This window comes from Antennarius striatus, chromosome 4 (assembly GCF_040054535.1).
Source record: "Antennarius striatus isolate MH-2024 chromosome 4, ASM4005453v1, whole genome shotgun sequence".
NCBI lineage: Eukaryota > Metazoa > Chordata > Actinopteri > Lophiiformes > Antennariidae > Antennarius > Antennarius striatus.
The window spans coordinates 5,443,860-5,462,365 of NC_090779.1; the positions used below are offsets into that span (position 1 = coordinate 5,443,860).

The 18,506-nt window shown below is 43.1% G+C and overlaps 1 protein-coding gene across 1 annotated transcript; it reads left to right on the forward strand.

Annotated features, from left to right (window-relative positions):
* The first annotated feature begins 463 nt into the window (after positions 1-463).
* LOC137593395 (ovochymase-2) lies at positions 464-18,419 on the forward strand. The gene is made up of 15 exons (XM_068312060.1): positions 464-478; positions 4,135-4,232; positions 4,333-4,505; positions 4,606-4,701; positions 4,769-4,947; positions 5,093-5,294; positions 5,514-5,540; positions 5,749-5,839; positions 5,947-6,080; positions 6,684-6,827; positions 7,201-7,325; positions 7,423-7,516; positions 7,646-7,777; positions 8,373-8,471; positions 18,074-18,419. Exons 1-15 carry the CDS (start codon positions 464-466, stop codon positions 18,253-18,255), a joined length of 1,791 nt encoding a protein of 596 aa, XP_068168161.1. The 3' UTR covers positions 18,256-18,419.
* The last annotated feature ends 87 nt before the right edge of the window (positions 18,420-18,506 follow it).

Sequence of the window (18,506 nt, forward strand, 5' to 3'; positions counted from 1 at the left end):
CCACACTTAAATTCTTCTTTGTGATGGAAATGACAATGTTCTTTTTTTTTTTTTTGCTTTGCAGCCTCAGAGATTAACAAGGATGTGTTGTTAAATTTCTGCCATTTTCATTCGCTCAATTTGTATTTACGTCAGCGTGTGTCCACATGTTGATGGTAACAGCTACTCTCTTTACGACTGTTTCCCCTCTTTGACCATTTTTTAGAAGGTGGCCTCTGTCTTTGTGTCAGGAATGAAACTCCAAACTGCACACCAGTGCTGAGGGCACAAACACTTTTGTGACGTGAAAACCCACTGACCAACCGCTGAAAGATCCTCCTTTACTTTCCTGTCAAGGAGAATCCCTTCCCTCATGGTGGGGTCATTAAAGTAGATAGTCTGCCTTCTTTCAGCTGTTGTCATTGTCTGTTAGTGATGAGGACCTCTGCCCCTCTGCTGACAATCTGCTTTTGGATTTGCAACAATGCTACGCAAACAGGTGAGTGGATTTCAAAAGAGATGAGGCAGATATTATTTAATAAGTCTTTGATTGTGGTCTTTATGCTGTTGAGACATTAAACAGAATGAAAGTGAGACACCTGAGAAGATTTCAGTCTGTCTGTCAGGTTCAAAGTGTGGGATTCCTCAGGTGTGGAGCCCCATGGTTCGGTCTGTGCGGATCGTTGGAGGTGTGGAGGCAGCATTCGGATCACACCCGTGGCTAGTCAGTGCTCAACCCCACTTCTCTCTTGTCGTAGTCATCTTTATTTTGTTAAGGAATTCACGCAAACTAACTCCTTCTTTTCATCACTACGTTGGTGGTTTCCGTAGTAACTTGTGCTCCAAACTATGAACATTTAATTACAGGCCGTGAAGAAAAGAACTGATGAATGAAGAGGCCTGCTCTCTACACCTGGTATTCATCCTACGTTGTTGGATGAATACCAGGTCAGTCATTGGTGGCTCCAAAGCAACACCACACAATAATATCTCTGTAGTGGGGCATGGGGCATTAATAAACTCAACAGGGTCCACAGCATGAGAAAAAGCGGGCAGTTCAACAAAGTCTTTGTTTCTATTGTTTCCACCATGATTTATGTCTGCATACATGTAAAAGGCTGGATCCACAATAGCCATGAACGATGATGAACTGTCGTTATCAAAGGAAATATGTTTTGCTTGCTTAATCAGTGACACAAGGGTACCACTTTACCTCTGGAGGCCATTTTCAAAAGTCTCTTTTCAGGCCTCAGAAACATCATGGGGGGGAATGTAACCGCAAGAGGACACAAGCCAGTGTCTTATTGTGCCGGTCCCAAGCCCGGATAAATACAGAGGGTTGCGTCAGGAAGGGCATACGGCGTAAAACTTTTGCCAAATCAGGATGAGGATGTGATGGGAAGGTTTGGTATCCAGGAGAGGAACGCAGAAGGACAGATGCTAGTTGACTTTGCAAAAAGGATGGAAATGGCTGTAGTGAATACTTTCTTCCAGAAGAGGCAGGAACATAGGGTGACCTATAAGAGTGGAGGTAGGAGCACACAGGTAGACTACATCTTGTGTAGACGGTGTAACCTGAAAGAGATCAGTGACTGCAAAGTAGTGGTAGGTGAGAGTGTAGCCAAACAGCATAGGATGGTGGTGTGTAGGATGACTCTGGTGGTGAGGAAGATCAAGAGGGCAAAGGCAGAGCAGAAGACGAAATGGTGGAAGCTGAAAAAGGAAGAGTGTTGCATGACTTTTAGGAAGGAGTTAAGACAGGCTCTGGGTGGTCAGGAGGTGCTTCCAGATGACTGGACAACTACAGCTAATGTGATCAGGGAGACAGGTAGGAGAGTACTTGGTGTGTCATCTGGAAGGAAAGTAGATAAGGAGACTTGGTGGTGGAATGAGGAGGTACAGGAGTGTATACAGAGAAAGAGGTTAGCTAAGAAGAAGTGGGACACTGAGAGGACTGAGGAGAGTAGACAGGAGTACAGGGAGATGCAGCGTAAAGTGAAAGTAGAGGTAGCAAAGGCCAAACAAGAAGCTTATGATGACTTGTATGCTAGGTTGGACAGTAAGGAGAGAGAGACTGATCTATACCGGTTGGCAAGACAGAGAGATAGAGATGGGAAGAACGTGCAGCAGGTTAGGGTGATTAAGGATAGAGATGGAAGTCTATTGACAGTTGCCAGTAGTGTGATGGGAAGATGGAAAGAGTACTTTGAAGAGTTAATGAACGTCGAAAATGAGAGAGAACAAAGACTAGAAGAGGTGAGTGTTGTGGACCAGGATGTAGCAAAGATTAGTCAGGATGAAGTGAGGAGGGCATTGAAGAGGATGAAGAGTGGAAAGGCAGTCGGTCCTGATGATATACCTGTAGAGGTATGGAAGTGTCTAGGAGAGGTGGCAGTAGAGTTTCTGACTGGGTTGTTCAACAGGATCTTAGATAGTGAGAAGATGCCTGAGGAATGGAGGAGAAGTGTGCTGGTGCCCATTTTTAAGAACAAGGGAGATGTGCAGAGTTGTGGCAACTACAGAGGAATAAAGCTGATGAGCCATACAATGAAGTTATGGGAGAGAGTAGTGGAAGCTAGACTAAGGGCAGAAGTGAACATTTGTGAGCAGCAGTATGGTTTCATGCCAAAAAAGAGTACTACAGATGCAGTATTTGCTTTGAGGATGTTGATAGAGAAGTACAGAGAAGGCCAGAGGGAGCTGAATTGTGTTTTTGTAGATCTGGAGAAAGCTGATGACAGGGTGCCCAGAGAGGAACTGTGGTATTGTATGAGGAAGTCTGGAGTGGCAGAGAAGTATGTTAGAGCGGTGCAGGACATGTATGAGGACTGTAAGACAGTGGTGAGGTGTGCTGTAGGTGTGACAGAGGAGTTCAAGGTGGAGGTGGGACTGCATCAGGGATCAGCTCTGAGCCCCTTCTTGTTCGCTATGGTGATGGACAGGCTGACAGACGAGGTTAGACAGGAATCTCCATGGACTATAATGTTTACAGATGACACTGTGATCTGTAGTGAGAGCAGGGAACAGGTGGAGGAGAAGCTAGAGAGGTGGAGGTTTGTCCTGGAAAGGAGAGGAATGAAGGTTAGCCGCAGTAAGAGTACATGTGGAAGAGTGAGGTTAGAGGGAGAAGAGATCAAGAAGGTGGAGGATTTTAAGTACTTAGGGTCAACAGTCCAGAGCAATGGAGAGTGTGGAAAAGAGGTGAAGAAGCGTGTACATGCAGGATGGAACGGGTGGAGGAAAGTGTCAGGTGTAATGTGTAATAGAAGAGTTTCAGCTAAAATGAAAGGAAAGGTGTACAAAACTGTGGTGAGACCAGCAATGTTTTTTGGTCTAGAGACAGTGTCACTGAGGAAAAGACTGGAGGTAGCAGAGATGAAGATGCTGAGGTTCTCTCTGTGAGTGACCAGGATGGATAGGATCAGGAATGAGTACATCAGATGTTAGAGGTTTTGGAGATAAAGTCAGAGAGGCCAGACTGAGATGGTTTGGACATGTCCAGAGGAGAGATAGTGAATATATTGGTAGAAGGATGCTGAGTTTTGAACTGCCAGGTAGGAGGCCTAGAGGAAGACCAAAGAGGAGGTTTATGGATGTACTGAGGGAAGACATGAAGGTAGTTGGTGTGAGAGAAGAGGATTCAAAGGACAGGGCTAGATGGAGGAAATTGATTCGCTGTGGCGACCCCTGAAGGGAAAAGCTGAAAGGAAAAGAAGAAGAAGAAACATCATGGGGGGGGGGGGCACAAAACAAAAATTAACCATTTTCAGGTAAATCAGTTTAGTTTCTTGGGAATGTCGCATTAGAAAGTCCTCTGCTTTGATACCATGGCTAATGTAGTCCTGTATATTAGGACTGTTGAGTATTTTTTTGATTATTGGTGATTTCAGTTGTATTTTAATTTTTCTGCTTGTCAGTTGTTTATGGTTTTAGGTGTTAAGTCACCATCATGCTTGTTTTGTCGACTCTTGATCCATGTATCTCTTCCCTGCTTTAGTTCTGGTACCTGGAAATTAAGATTTTAAAACCAATGAGTGACATACGTGTAAATAAATACTCAAATATGTCTATTAGTCTATTGCGTTAGGTTTACATTTGTAGCTATCATTGTGAACATGTTGTTTACCTTGTTTATAAATGTTTACCTCGGCTCAGGTCTCCCTGCAGAGCAGGGGCTCTCATTTCTGTGGAGGATCCATTCTGAGCGATCGCTGGATAATGACAGCAGCTCACTGTTTCACGTCCCTCTCAAAGTACTGTTGTTACCTTCTTGTGTACAGTTCTCACTTTTGTGCCACAATTTTCACTTTGCTCATTGTGCTATAAGTCAGTAATGTCTTCTTTTCTGTCCAGAGAGTTTCTTGGTGGCGTGAGGGTGGTGGTAGGAGACTTTGACCAGAGATTACGTGATAAAGAGGAGCAGGTCTTTCTCATCAAGTCTGTCTCAGTCCATGAGAAGTACCATCATTCTCTGCCCATGAGTTACGACATCGCTCTGATTGAACTGGAACAACACATTCAATTGGGCAGGTTTATATTTCTATATGCTTTGTGCAGTTTGGTATGTATAAAGGTGAATTTATCTATACTGTGCTGCTTACTCTTTGAGTCACCTGTCACCAACAGGAGCCTGGGTGCACCCGATATGTCTGCCTTTGCCTGGTGAGAGGATCTCCTCAGAAACCAGATGCATTGTGGGTGGTTGGGGCAGAGTGAGGGAGAGTAAGTAGTCCTCTATCTCACACATTATACTGTCAAAGAACACTTGTTGATTCTACTTTATTCCCAGAGGGCCGTCTTCCCGCCGTGCTGAGAGAGGTCCAGCTGGATTTGGTGGATCCAGCCAGATGTAGATACGTCCTGCAGACGGTCAGCAGTTCATTTCAGAATCAAAGAGCTGCTAGACCTCCACCAGTCATGACCGTTCTGTGTGCTGGACCAGAGAGAGGAGGAAAAGATGCCTGCCAGGTTATGAAAACACATGCTACATGTTTTTAACATATTCCACAATTAACTCAAGAGCTGTGTTCAACATGAGCTACTGGAGCAGTGATCAGTCATCTCTTTGGAAGCTGTGTTTTTACTCCTGCCTTCATCTCTCCCTTTCTGGCAGGGCGACTCCGGGGGTCCTCTGGTATGTCTTGTAGGTTCAGGTGGGGGTCGCTGGATAGCTCTGGGTGTAACTTCCTGGGGGAAGGGATGTGGTCGTAGCTGGGGAAATAATAGCAGCCGCCACCCAAGCAGAAGAGGAACTCCAGGGGTTTTCACTGATATCAGGCTGCTGCTGCCCTGGATTAAGAGGAAACTGAAACAGGGTGAGTGAGGTCGACGTTATCAGAAGATGCATCCGGCTGATTGGACTTCATCTTAAACTATTAATCAACTCGTATCCACACAGTTTAAAAATGACCGGATTCTAGATAATCCGGCCATAGTTTGCCAGCTTGTTCTCAAACTGTGCCATGCTGACATGAGACGCATATCCATTTGACAGCTGATGTGACCAAGCTTTCTGTTTTTCTTGCTGGCTTTAGCTGATCAGCAGGAAACAACTCGGTCACGTGAGTTCCTCTCCTCACACCAGCTCTAGTTCACCTCTCTGCCATCATACTTCAATGATGAATGTATGTGTGTGTGTGTGTGTGTGTGTGTGTGTGTGTGTGTGTGTGTGTGTGTGTGTGTGTGTGTGTGTGTGTGTGTGTGTGTGTGTGTGTGTGTGTGTGTGTGTGTGTGTGTGTGTGTGTGTGTGTGTGTGTGTGTGTGTGTCAGGACTCTGTAGTGTGAAAGATGGGCCTATAACTAACAGTGAGGGGGTTATCAGAAACCCTGCCTTCCCTGGGGATCGCTATGACAACAACCAGTGAGTGACACACAAGAAAACTGAAAAAAAGGAAATTATTCAAAGAGATAATGTATGATGAAATGATTGTGACTGACATTAAATCTGGGCGAACGGTGTGTCTGCAGGCTGTGTGTGTGGAGGATCAGCGTTCCACCAGGTTTTACTGTTCTTCTGGAATTTGATGGTTTTGATCTGGAAGAGGATTCTTACTGTCGCTATGATCAACTCTCAGTTTCAGTTGGGACCCTGAAGCCTGTTGGTAAGTTTTACAGGAACACCCATAAACACAATGAGTTTTAATTTTGTCTAGACATTTATCAGAGGCAACAACTGGGTGCAAAGAACAGTTTAACATTATTAACTCTGTTTCATTTCTGGAGTAGAATTTCAAGAATTCTAACAATTGAAAGTCTTTGAGTTAAATTCAGATTTAGAATAGCTGGTTAGTCGTCATGGTTAGCTGAGCTTCATACGCAGACTAAACGCCTCACAACAGAGCATAAACAAAGCAGCTCAGTTTCCTCATTATGTCATCAAGAAGCAACAATCCCACGATAGTCTGACTGTCATTAAAAAAATTCACTGACAAACAAATCTCCGTCTGGAATCTGGAATTTCTAATCTCAATCAGTAACTTTTTAAAATGCACCAAACTGAACAAAAGCGGCTATAGCAGCAATTTGATCTTTTGGAAATTGTTTCACTGTAGTGAGATACTAAACAGTAAAATGGTAAAATACAGGTATAAGTACACGTGTATTTAACTATAGAATAACATGTCACAAATATGTGCACACAAACAAGGTGCACATACAGAACATATTGAACTCTAGTTTCTTCTTTTTTCCTTCTCTTTCTACAGGCGTCTTCTGTGGAAGTGTCCCTCCAGGACCAGTGTTCCTTAGCAATACCCAGAATACATCGCTACTCTTCTCCTCTGACATTAACCAAGCAGGAAGTGGATTTGTCATCAGGTATCGTGCTGTTCAGGGATACCTTGATCCTGGTGAGAGACACACACAATTTAGCAGTATAAACACACACTATTAACACACAGCTACACACATCAAATGTTAGTCTGTGCCATATTTAGGCTGTGGTGCTCCAGCATGTAAAATGTCACAAAAAAGCAGAACATAATGATTTTTAAACATTTTTAATCATCTATCATGAGTCTCAGAACATTAGCAGTCAGTCGTTCCATTTCTTTTGTTGTTCACATTCGAATTTTAAAGATTTATTTCTGTGTGTGTGTGTGTGTGTGTGTGTGTGTGTGTGTGTGTGTGTGTGTGTGTGTGTGTGTGTGTGTGTGTGTATGTGTGTGTGTGTGTGTGTGTGTGTGTGTGTGTGTGTGTGTGTGTGTGTGTGTGTGTCATCAGGATGCGGGTCTGTTGTTCTGATAGAAGGTCAGACTGCTATCCACAGCCCAAATTACCCACAGTCCTACAGTAACGACTGCGTCCTGCGGTGGGTTGTCTACGCCCCACGGGGTCATGTTGTTAAGGTGACACACAGTCTTCCTCTGACTCCTCTGACTCTACACATATGACTCTGGTGACAAACTCGCCAGTAACTCACGTGACGGGTGTGTTTGGGTTCAGCTTGACTTTGCTGACTTTGACCTGGAGGAGTCGGACGGATGCTTGTACGATTCCCTCACTGTGACGGGAGACGTGGAAGGAACAGAGGAAATTGGTACAATGGACACATCAAAAATACTTTTTTCTAAATTAATCCTTCTTGTAAAACAAAGACTTGTTCTACATGTTTAAATCTGTCTGTGCTTTCAGACTGTAATAGTTTTATTCTGATGTGTTAATTTAGCCGTGCTGTGCGGTGGCAGCGTCACTCCTCACGTCCTGTCCTACCATAACCTCATGGTTCTGCGCTTCACATCTGATAACAGCATAACGCATCGAGGCTTCAGTGCTGCACTGACCTTCATCAGCCATGCAGGTACATCCACAGTGTGTTCAGTGATTGTCACCCAGCTTGGAATATTTTATTGTTTTAAACTTTAATGTGTGAGATGTGCGTCAGCTGTGGTTGAATTTGCGTTGCCTTGCCAAGGTGGTGTTGTGTGATTGTTCAATATGAGGTTGATACGTATTAGAGCATATCAATGATTCTGTTTTGGGGACAAAATCCATCTACCGTTATCATAGGCATTGACACACTCCCATATAATCACTGATACTGGCTTTTGGACCCATATACCAGCAACTTCATGCTCCTTTTAGTTACACAGCCAAGGGGCCAGGGATTGAACCAGCAACCTTCTCATAAATGATGGACTGCTCTTTGGAAAGCACGTTATACTTTCATGTTATTTCATTTCCAAATATTTTAATTCATACTTCCTCTAAATTTGTACACTTTAAAAAGAAATCCTCCCCAAAAATACCAACATCGTAACCAGACAAAAGCCAAAGTCTAAAATAAATGACCAAACTCAGATATAAAATGAACATCAACCAAGATGAAGTAGACAAATATTTTGAAATAAAGGTTCCTAAAATCCCAATCAACACACTTCTCAATTTCTCTGCAGACCTCCATGATCAGGTGGTGATGGGTTTGGACACTCAAACAGACAGTCTCAGAGACCAGCAGGAAGATGCAGCCGAGCAGCGACGCGTGGCATCGTACGGTCGGTCGATTGCATTATCATTCTGTATTACTTCTGCAGTGACGTGCATGTTTGGTCTTGAGTTCTGTAAGTCAAAAAGATGGAACCACAGTGGCTACCATCTGGCTACCCCCCCCCCCCAACATCACCACCAAAGTGGAGTCAGAATCAGTGGTGTCACCAGCCCAAACATAGCAAGAGTCACCGGCATTTAGAATGGCAGTGAGACATTTAACACTGGAGTACTGACTGATATATAGGTTCAGTTTAAGGATTCATCAACACATGTTTACTCATTTCCATCCTGCAAAATAAATAATGATGTGTAAGCTTTGACAAAACAACTGATACAGATGAGTCACACGTCCACGTCTCTGAGGGGACAAACTGTCACGTCTGTCTCACATTGGTGAGCTGCGAGATTTATGTGGGTTCAGTGTTCTGCTCTCTTTTCCTTGCTACCCAGTTTTTAAAGATAATTAAAACATCAGTTTTGACAAAACTATATATCAGCCCATCACAGACAGGAGTCAACGGGAAACAGCCAATCCTAGTTCTGTTTGAGGATTCTGGGTAACAAATAGTTCACGCTTCCTACATTTAGTTGTGTAACTTTAAAGTTATATATTAATCAGTGACAGCCATAGCGTGGTTTGTAGATTTCCTGAAGACATACTCAAACTGGCTGTTGTTCTACAGTCTTTATGCTACAGTCTTTATCTCAATAAAATGTCTCTTTCTCAAAATATGAAGCAAAAAAATTAAGTTTCATTGATTTTGATTGGTTTCACACTGAGTTTATGTTATTGTGATGTATAATTAAGATAATAATAAAATGCAGAACCACAAGACTGATCAACACTTTCATGCTGAACTGCTGATCAGTAATTTCCACACTATTAAATCTAAGATTCTAGTTTCAGTTTTAAATGATTTATCATCAGGTTGTCACATAACTGAACTTGAAATAATGCCGTTGACATTAAACAGTCATTCCAATGACGGAGTTGTTGCAACACGTCTGGGCTGTGTGTGTGTGTGTGTGTGTGTGTGTGTGTGTGTGTGTGTGTGTGTGTGTGTGTGTGTGTGTGTGTGTGTGTGTGTGTGTGTGTGTGTGTGTGTTGCTTTAATACTGGTTCTCTTGTGCTGTGCCTATTTTCAATGCCTAGAGAAACACTCTCATACACTACTGTTGTACATAATAGACAATAATAGACAATAGTTGATTTGATTTTAAGCATAAAAACTACTTTTAGTCTTGACTAAAACAGTAACAGAAAAATGCTCCACACTGTCCTTAGAGGACACAGGAGGAAGTACCTCTAGGTCAACCTTTGATTTAGTGTTGGATTCTAATGTGTTAAAAGCTGATTTTAAAGCTTATCCACATTCATGTATGGATCACTGGATAGTTGTAAATTCCGCAAAGACTCTGAAATAAAATATGAAACTCTTTGTCTGCATCTAACTGGTGGAAGCTTTTCCATCGTTGTCCTCATCCTCATGCTTGCCGAGTGTATCCTGTGTGCTATCCACACAGACAAACGGCTCTAAACATTCTCCTCCCACAGTGTGTGTTCAGGGTGTTTCTGTTCATCTTGATCACTCCCAGAGAGACAAATAGGTCCTGGTGGAAACAACAAAACCTGACAAACAGGTGTTTGGAGCACAAACAGGCTTTTCTTTCATTCTCTGTCTGACTCTGAGCTCTGCTTACACATCCTCTGTTTTCTTTTATTCAACACGTCAATCCTGATCTGTGCTTTCATTTTTTTCCACAGTTCAACATTAATGTGTGTGTTTTTATACATTTCGCTAAATCAGAACTGAAACTCTTTTGTTCTCATGACTAATGACTGGAAACCTTTTTTTTTTTCTGTTTTCCTGATGGGCTTCTCTTTTCCTGCTTCAGACTCACTCCTCTCCATCCTCTCTTCTCTGTTGTGTTTTGTGTGTGATTGTCTTTCACGGGCTTCATTTCTCCCGGGTTCACTTTCACTCCACGCGCTCCTGTGGGGGCTGTGATGCTTTTCACCTGCAGCTTTTCCTCCACTGTAACTCTTCTTCTTGCTTACGTGAGTGCTTGGAGGCTCCGCCCATCCACGTGTGCAGACCAGTCGTTTGGGAGGAACCCATTTATTAGAATGAGCTCCACCCTGTTTGACTGGTGAACAAAGAACACAGCCCCTCCCACGGTTTTACTGTTGTACTGGTTGTCAAGGTATGTTCTTGTAATTTTTGTTTTACATCATCAACACTGGATGTATTCCAGAACCGTCACATTTGTGTTATAGTCCCAAAACTCAATAAACACAAACCTTTCAATTAATAATATTTAATTATTTTTTTCGTAAAATAGTGTTTAACTAGTAGTAGTTTTCTTAAAGATCTACATTCAGGAATTTTGAAAGATTCTTCAAATTTGACTCCAAACGGTATAAACTCAGTTTCAGATGAAATTCCTCTTAGTTGTTTTTGTGTTTAAGTGACATATTAATCAATGGATTGTATTAAAATTCAGGTGATTACAGTGTTTGCAGGCAGAACATTTATATACCACTTATATAGCATTTAGTCCTACCTGAATCAAGGTAGGACTGAGTGTTAACAGCCATTTACACACTCGTGAAAAACATCCCTTCTGCCTTGTGTTTCTCTGATAACAACGCCAGGGAAGTGTGTTTCAGGCCAGGGTTAGTTTTTCTTCATTACTGAACAATAATCAAAAAATAACACATGCTTACACAGGAACAGAGTCCAAGTGGGTAAACCACCATTCTGTGAGAGTTCCAGTAAACAAAACTGTGATGTGAACCTCCATCCGCTGAGATGGATATTTGTTTTATATTGTGAAGTGTCTGTAGAATAAAGATAAGTCTTGTAATCCATCTTCTCAGATTATATGCCTCAACAAATTATAAATAGGCCAATGAAATGATAGTTACTCTGAAGACTTGCTGAGTTTACTCAAACAACAAAGGTGCCATCTGGGAGAACAAAAATACATTTTCAGATTTTAAAAATCTGCTTGCATTCCTCTTTGCTGCTCTTTTTTTTTTAAGTGGGCAAGGGATTGGTTTGTCAGAATACACTCTGATAAACATGTTCACATAAAGGTATCCAGTAATTCATGCTGTGGTTTTCCCGCCTTTGTCACCATCGCTGCAAAAGAAATCATCCACCACGTTATCTTTCAGTCTCCTCTCCCAGGCCAGGACACGTGCAAACAGATAAAACAGCAATAACTTGATAAAGCTATAAATGATTATAGCTTTGATGCACCGGATCAGGAGTCAGCAGCAGATTAGTCTGTTTGAGAATGTTTGAACTGTTTTTAAAAGTTCACACATCATGTAGAACAACCGATAGTGATGGCAGTGAACGACTAGATGAAAGAAAATTCCAGGTATATAGCGCCCTCATGTGGCTATTGACTGTAATTACAATGAGTAACTGCAAACGTCAGAGATCACAGAGTCCACTGGCAGCACACTCTAGACGTGGGAACAAGAACTGAAGTGGAAAATGAGGTCAAGTTCAAGAGCCAGCATGGGAGAGGCTCTTTAAAAGAAAACAAACGGCTTTGTTTTACTGGTGACAGAATGTGTAATCATGATGAATTCAGTCCATTCATTCCAAGTCCAAAAGCTGCATGTTCAGTCATACGAGCAGTCCAAATGCCTCCCATAACACACACCAGTCTGTCCAGGGGTTAAATTGGGATTTGGCCAATTTAGGATCTGTAAAATCAGGTAGACAGATTAATGTAGCCGCAAGAGGACACAAGCCAGGGTCTTATTGTGCCGGTCCCAAGCCCGGATAAATACAGAGGGTTGCGTCAGGAAGGGCATCCGGCGTAAAACTTTTGCGAAATCAAAGATGCGAATCAAACCTATGACTTCCATACCGGATCGGTCGAGGCCCGGGTTAACAACAACCGCCATCGACGCTGTTGACCTACAGGGCGCCGGTGGAAATTGGAATACTGTTGGTCGAAGAAGGAGAGAAGGAAAGTGCGTTCGCTCGAAGAAAGAGAAGAGGAACACCAAGAGTATAGGACTGAGAGTAGGGACGTTGAATGTTGGAACTATGACAGGAAAAGGTAGAGAGTTGGTTGACATGATGCAGAGGAGGAAGGTAGACATGCTGTGTGTCCAGGAGACCAGGTGGAAAGGTAGCAAGTCTAGAAGTTTAGGAGCAGGGTTCAAGTTGTTCTATCATGGTGTAGATGGGAAGAGAAATGGAGTAGGAGTTATCTTGAAGGAGGAGTTTGTTAGGAATGTCCTGGAGGTAAAAAAGAGTGTTGGATAGAGTGATGAGTCTGAAGCTAGAAATAGAAGGTGTGATGTTCAACGTTGTTAGTGGGTATGCTCCACAGGTAGGATGTGAGCTGGAGGAGAAGGAGAAATTCTGGTTGGACTTCAATGGACATGTTGGTGCAGGAAACAGAGGTGATGAGGATGTGATGGGCAGGTTTGGTATCCAGGAGAGGAACGCAGAAGGACAGATGGTAGCTGACTTTGCAAAAAGGATGGAAATGGCTGTAGTGAATACTTTCTTCCAGAAGAGGCAGGAACATAGAGTGACCTATAAGAGTGGCGGTAGGAGCACACAGGTAGACTACATCTTGTATAGACGGTGTAACCTGAAAGAGATCAGTGACTGCAAAGTAGTGGTAGGTGAGAGTGTAGCCAAACAGTACAGGATGGTGGTGTGTAGGATGACTCTGGTGGTGAGGAAGATGAAGAGGGCAAAGGCAGAGCAGAAGACGAAATGGTGGAAGCTGAAAAAGGAAGAGTGTTGCAGGACTTTTAGGAAGGAGTTAAGACAGGCTCTGGGTGGTCAGGAGGTGCTGCCAGATGACTGGACAACTACAGCTAATGTGATCAGGGAGACAGGTAGGAGAGTACTTGGTGTGTAATCTGGAAGGAAAGTAGATCAGGAGACTTGGTGGTGGAATGAGGAGGTACAGGAGTGTATACAGAGAAAGAGGTTAGCTAAGAAGAAGTGGGACACTGAGAGGACTGAGGAGAGTAGACAGGAGTACAGGGAGATGCAGCGTAAGGTGAAGGTAGAGGTAGCAAAGGCCAAACAAGAAGCTTATGATGACTTGTATGCTATGTTGGACAGTAAGGAGGGAGAGACTGATCTATACCGGTTGGCAAGACAGAGAGATAGAGATGGGAAGGACGTGCAGCAGGTTAGGGTGATTAAGGATAGGGATGGAAGTGTATTGACAGGTGCCAGTAGTGTGATGGGAAGATGGAAAGAGTACTTTGAAGAGTTGATGAATGTGGAAAATGAGAGAGAACAAAGACTAGAAGAGGTGACTGTTGTGGACCAGGAAGTAGCAAAGATTAGTCAGGATGAAGTGAGGAGGGCACTGAAGAGAATGAAGAGTGGAAAGGCAGTCGGTACTGATGATATACCTGTAGAGGTATGGAAGTGTCTAGGAGAGGTGGCAGTAGAGTTTCTGACTGGGTTGTTCAACAGGATCTTAGATAGTGAGAAGATGCCTGAGGAATGGAGGAGAAGTGTGCTGGTGCCCATTTTTAAGAACAAGGGAGATGTTCAGAGTTGTGGCAACTACAGAGGAATAAAGCTGATGAGCCATACAATGAAGTTATGGGAGAGAGTAGTGGAAGCTAGACTAAGGGCAGAAGTGAACATTTGTGAGCAGCAGTATGGTTTCATGCCAAAAAAGAGTACTACAGATCCAGTATTTGCTTTGAGGATGTTGATAGAGAAGTACAGAGAAGGCCAGAGGGAGCTGCATTGTGTTTTTGTAGATCTGGAGAAAGCTGATGACAGGGTGCCCAGAGAGGAACTGTGGTATTGTATGAGGAAGTCTGGAGTGGCAGAGAAGTATGTTAGAGCAGTGCAGGACATGTATGAGGACTGTAAGACAGTGGTGAGGTGTGCTGTAGGTGTGACAGAGGAGTTCAAGGTGGAGGTGGGACTGCATCAGGGATCAGCTCTGAGCCCCTTCTTGTTCGCTATGGTGATGGACAGGCTGACAGACGAGGTTAGACAGGAATCTCCATGGACTATGATGTTTGCAGATGACATTGTGATCTGCAGTGAGAGCAGGGAACAGGTGGAGGAGAAGCTAGAGAGGAGGAGGTTTGTCCTGGAAAGGAGAGGGATGAAGGTTAGCCGCAGTAAGACAGAGTGCATGTGTGTGAATGAGAGGGACCCAAGTGGAAGAGTGAGGTTAGAGGGAGAAGAGATCAAGAAGGTGGAGGATTTTAAGTACTTAGGGTCAACAGTCCAGAGCAATGGAGAGTGTGGAAAAGAGGTGACGAAGTGTGTACAGGCAGGATGGAACGGGTGGAGGAAAGTGTCAGGTGTGATGTGTGATAGAAGAGTTTCAGCTAAAATGAAAGGAAAGGTGTACAAAACTGTGGTGAGACCAGCGATGTTGTTTGGTCTAGAGACAGTGTCACTGAAGAAAAGACAGGAGGCAGAGCTGGAGGTAGCAGAGATGAAGATGCTGAGGTTCTCTCTGGGAGTGACCAGGAAGGATAGGATCAGGAATGAGTACATCAGAGGGACAGCACATGTTAGAGGTTTTGGAGATAAAGTCAGAGAGGCCAGACTGAGATGGTTTGGACATGTCCAGAGGAGAGACAGTGAATATATTGGTAGAAGGATGCTGAGTTTTGAACTGCCAGGCAGGAGGCCTAGAGGAAGACCAAAGATGAGGTTTATGGCTGTAGTGAGGGAAGACATGAAGTTAGTTGGTGTGAGAGAAGAGGATTCAAAGGACAGGGCTAGATGGAGGAAATTGATTCGCTGTGGCGACCCCTGAAGGGAAAAGCCGAAAGGAAAAGAAGAAGAAAATCAGGTAGACAGATTAGTAACAAAGCAATCCAAAGAAAATGTCATTTAATAAGTCTATATTTTATTATACACTTATATTGGGCAGTATTTCAAGTCCAATGATCTCATGATGACAGAGTGATGCCAGGGCTGATGACAGCAGCACTGACAGTAAAGTCATGTGATGATGTGGCACTAAGATAACAGGAAGTTGGGCGTTTTTGTCAAGTTTTTGTCACTTTGTGTGCACCTTCTTCATTATCAGCCTGAGGTGTACTTATGGAAACGTGTAATAAACACTTACGCAATTCTACACTTCCTCACATCCAACGTGAACTCATCAGATAAGTCCACCGAACTTTAAGGAAAAACACTTTAGATTTTCACATAAACAGGTCGATTTCGATGTCAGTGCAGACAGGATTATTGGTCTTAGAGTCTCTCTATCCCCTCTGGTTTTTCTTTCTCATTTAATTAAGTAGTCCTGAGACTGAACATAAGCACAACTTAACAAAAAAAAATTTTGCTTTTCCTGTGGTGCCATTAGACTCAATAATAAGCAAAGTTATCCAACAGTTTATGAATGTGTGAGGCAGCCACTGGTGACACAGCAGACTGTGGAAGGTGGAGTGGGCCCAGTGGGTAGGGAGCACAACTAAAAAATAACCAACAAATATTGTTCCTCAGAGGGAAACTGGATGACAAAAGGCGAAGATTAACCACAACTCTAATAATGATATATAAGATAATATAGTATCTGGAAAGCAGTAAACAAGTGACGTGAAAACCTGCGAAGACACCTTGAAACGTCGTCAAGGAACGTTCTACAAGTTTAGTGGATTTGATTTGACACCTTTGGATAAGTGTTAAAGGCCAGGGCTCGTGGTCACAGGACTTGCTATTGTAAGTTGTATTGTATTTGAGAGATATTTGGTTGTAGTATATATAACTATGTTATTATAGTTATCTATAATAATGTTGTGTGTCGCCGCAGAGCAAAGCAGTTGCGGGTTTGAGTCCCGCTCTCTGTAGACTTTGCATGTTCTCCGGCTTCCTCCCGCCTCCCAAAACATTCGCTTCAGGTTAATTGGCCGGTGTGTGCATGCATGGTGGTCTACATCCCTGTGTAGCTCCGCAGTGCACTGGCGTCGCGCCCAGAGTTTCCCCCGCCTCACGCCCTATGCATGCTGTGATAGGCTCCAGCTCCCCGTGGTCCACTAAAGTGGTGATAAAGTGTTGATTAGAGGACGGATGGATGGATGGATATTGTGTGTATGTGTGTGTGTGTGTGTGTGTGTGTGTGTGTGTTTGTGTGTGTGTGTGTGTGTGTGTGTGTGTGTGTGTGTGTGTGTGTGTGTGTGTGTGTGTGTGTGTGTGTGTGTGTGTGTGTGTGTGTGTGTGTACTACAGGGTCTATTTTAATGAAGACTGCTTGTTCTCTTCCTTTCTTAGTGCCGTATGAAAGAAGTCTTGTTTGTGTTTTGACTTTCTTCCGATCACCTCCTGATCAATGAATCTGAGTGTTTTCCCAAATGTTCAGAAGTTAGATGAAGTGGTTTATATTACTGAGTGTCAAACTGCTGGTCAAATCTTTTTATTACTCAGATGCTGGGGCACATTTTTCTGTCTCGTGTTCACCCTCAGTTCTGAGTTCATGGGAGCTTTTACTCTACAGTGTACCTGTAACAGGAGGTTATAGGTTCTGATCTCTGTTTCTTTTCTTTTTTTAAAAATCAGGATCAGAAATCCTTTCTGTAAGAACTAGAGCTAATTGTTATACATGGATATCATCATATAAAGCAACAAACTCACAGTCAGGCTAATCGCATTCTTCATCCAAACCGAATCTGTCATGTCGGCTGTAGGAACAACGTCCTAACATCTTGGTAATTTGTGCTACCCTCACACAGGTGCACTCTACATGGATGGATGCATGCATGGATGGATGGATGGATTGATGGATGGATGGATGGATGGATGGATGGATGGATGGACGGACGGATGGATGCTTTAATAATCCCGGAGGAAACTGCTCAGGCATTACATAATGAATAAATACTGGATAAACACCAGGAGAAAATAACACTGATGACACAGGACATACCACAAGACAGTATAAAACTGAATAAAATAACATAAAAAAAATAAAAAGTGCAAGTGAAAATTAGCAGGAGGCCGACATAGTGGTTTAGGTACACCCTTCTTACAATGTAAGGCGTCACTATCTAATATGAAAACATCTGATATCTATCTAATATCACAACATCTAATATTTAATATCTAATATATATATATCTAATATCTATCTCACAATGGTCAAAAATATAAGGCGTCACGATCTAATATCAGAACATCACAACACCTTGGCCCCACTACACTGCAGCACAGGCTGACATCCCATTCCCTCCATTCAACCATGTGCTGACCTCGCCATCTCCCCCCCGCTCCTCCTGAGAGAGTCATTGTACCCCCTGATGGCAGATGGCACGGGGCACGAAGGAGGACCTCAGCCCCTCTGTGGAGGTGCTGTGTGACAGCAGTCTGCTGCTGAAGGTGCTCCTCTGCTTTGAGAAGGTGGTGTGAGGGGGTGGCTGGTGTTGTTCATGATGGCCCTGACTTACTAATCTATTCTGATGTGTGCACTTTAAAATATGAGAAGAGATTTCTTTCAAAGTTAATACACAGATCACTCATTATAGTGTCAATCACTAGAGTCCTAGATAATAAAATGTTGTTTAATACTGAGAAACAGGATAATGTAGTGAACACCTCCTTCCTGATCCTGTGTGATTCTGTCTTTAGTAGACGTGGACATGGCGAACCCTGTTGTGGTGCCCCCGACCAGCAGAATCCTGTCCCACCAGCAGAATCCTGTGGTGGACCATAAGAGCTCAGAGGAACCCAGAGTGTTGATGGTCATGGACTCCAATGATGAAGACTACCTGTATAGTGGTGACACTGACTATAGTGGGAGAGGGTTGTAACGTACTAGAACAAGGCCTCTGAACAGAAGTGTGTCAGATTTGCTTTTTGGATTTCACTTTTGTCTTGATTATTGGATGTGATTCCCAGAAATGTCCAAACTTTAATTTCAGAGATTCGGTTTGGAAAGTTAAATTTATTAAAGGAACAAATATTCCTAACAGGATGAAATACATTTGCATTTTAACAAAACGTTTGTCGTTCTTGATTCCTGATTTTCTTTCAGTGTCTGTGTCACAGAACAAAACAGGGT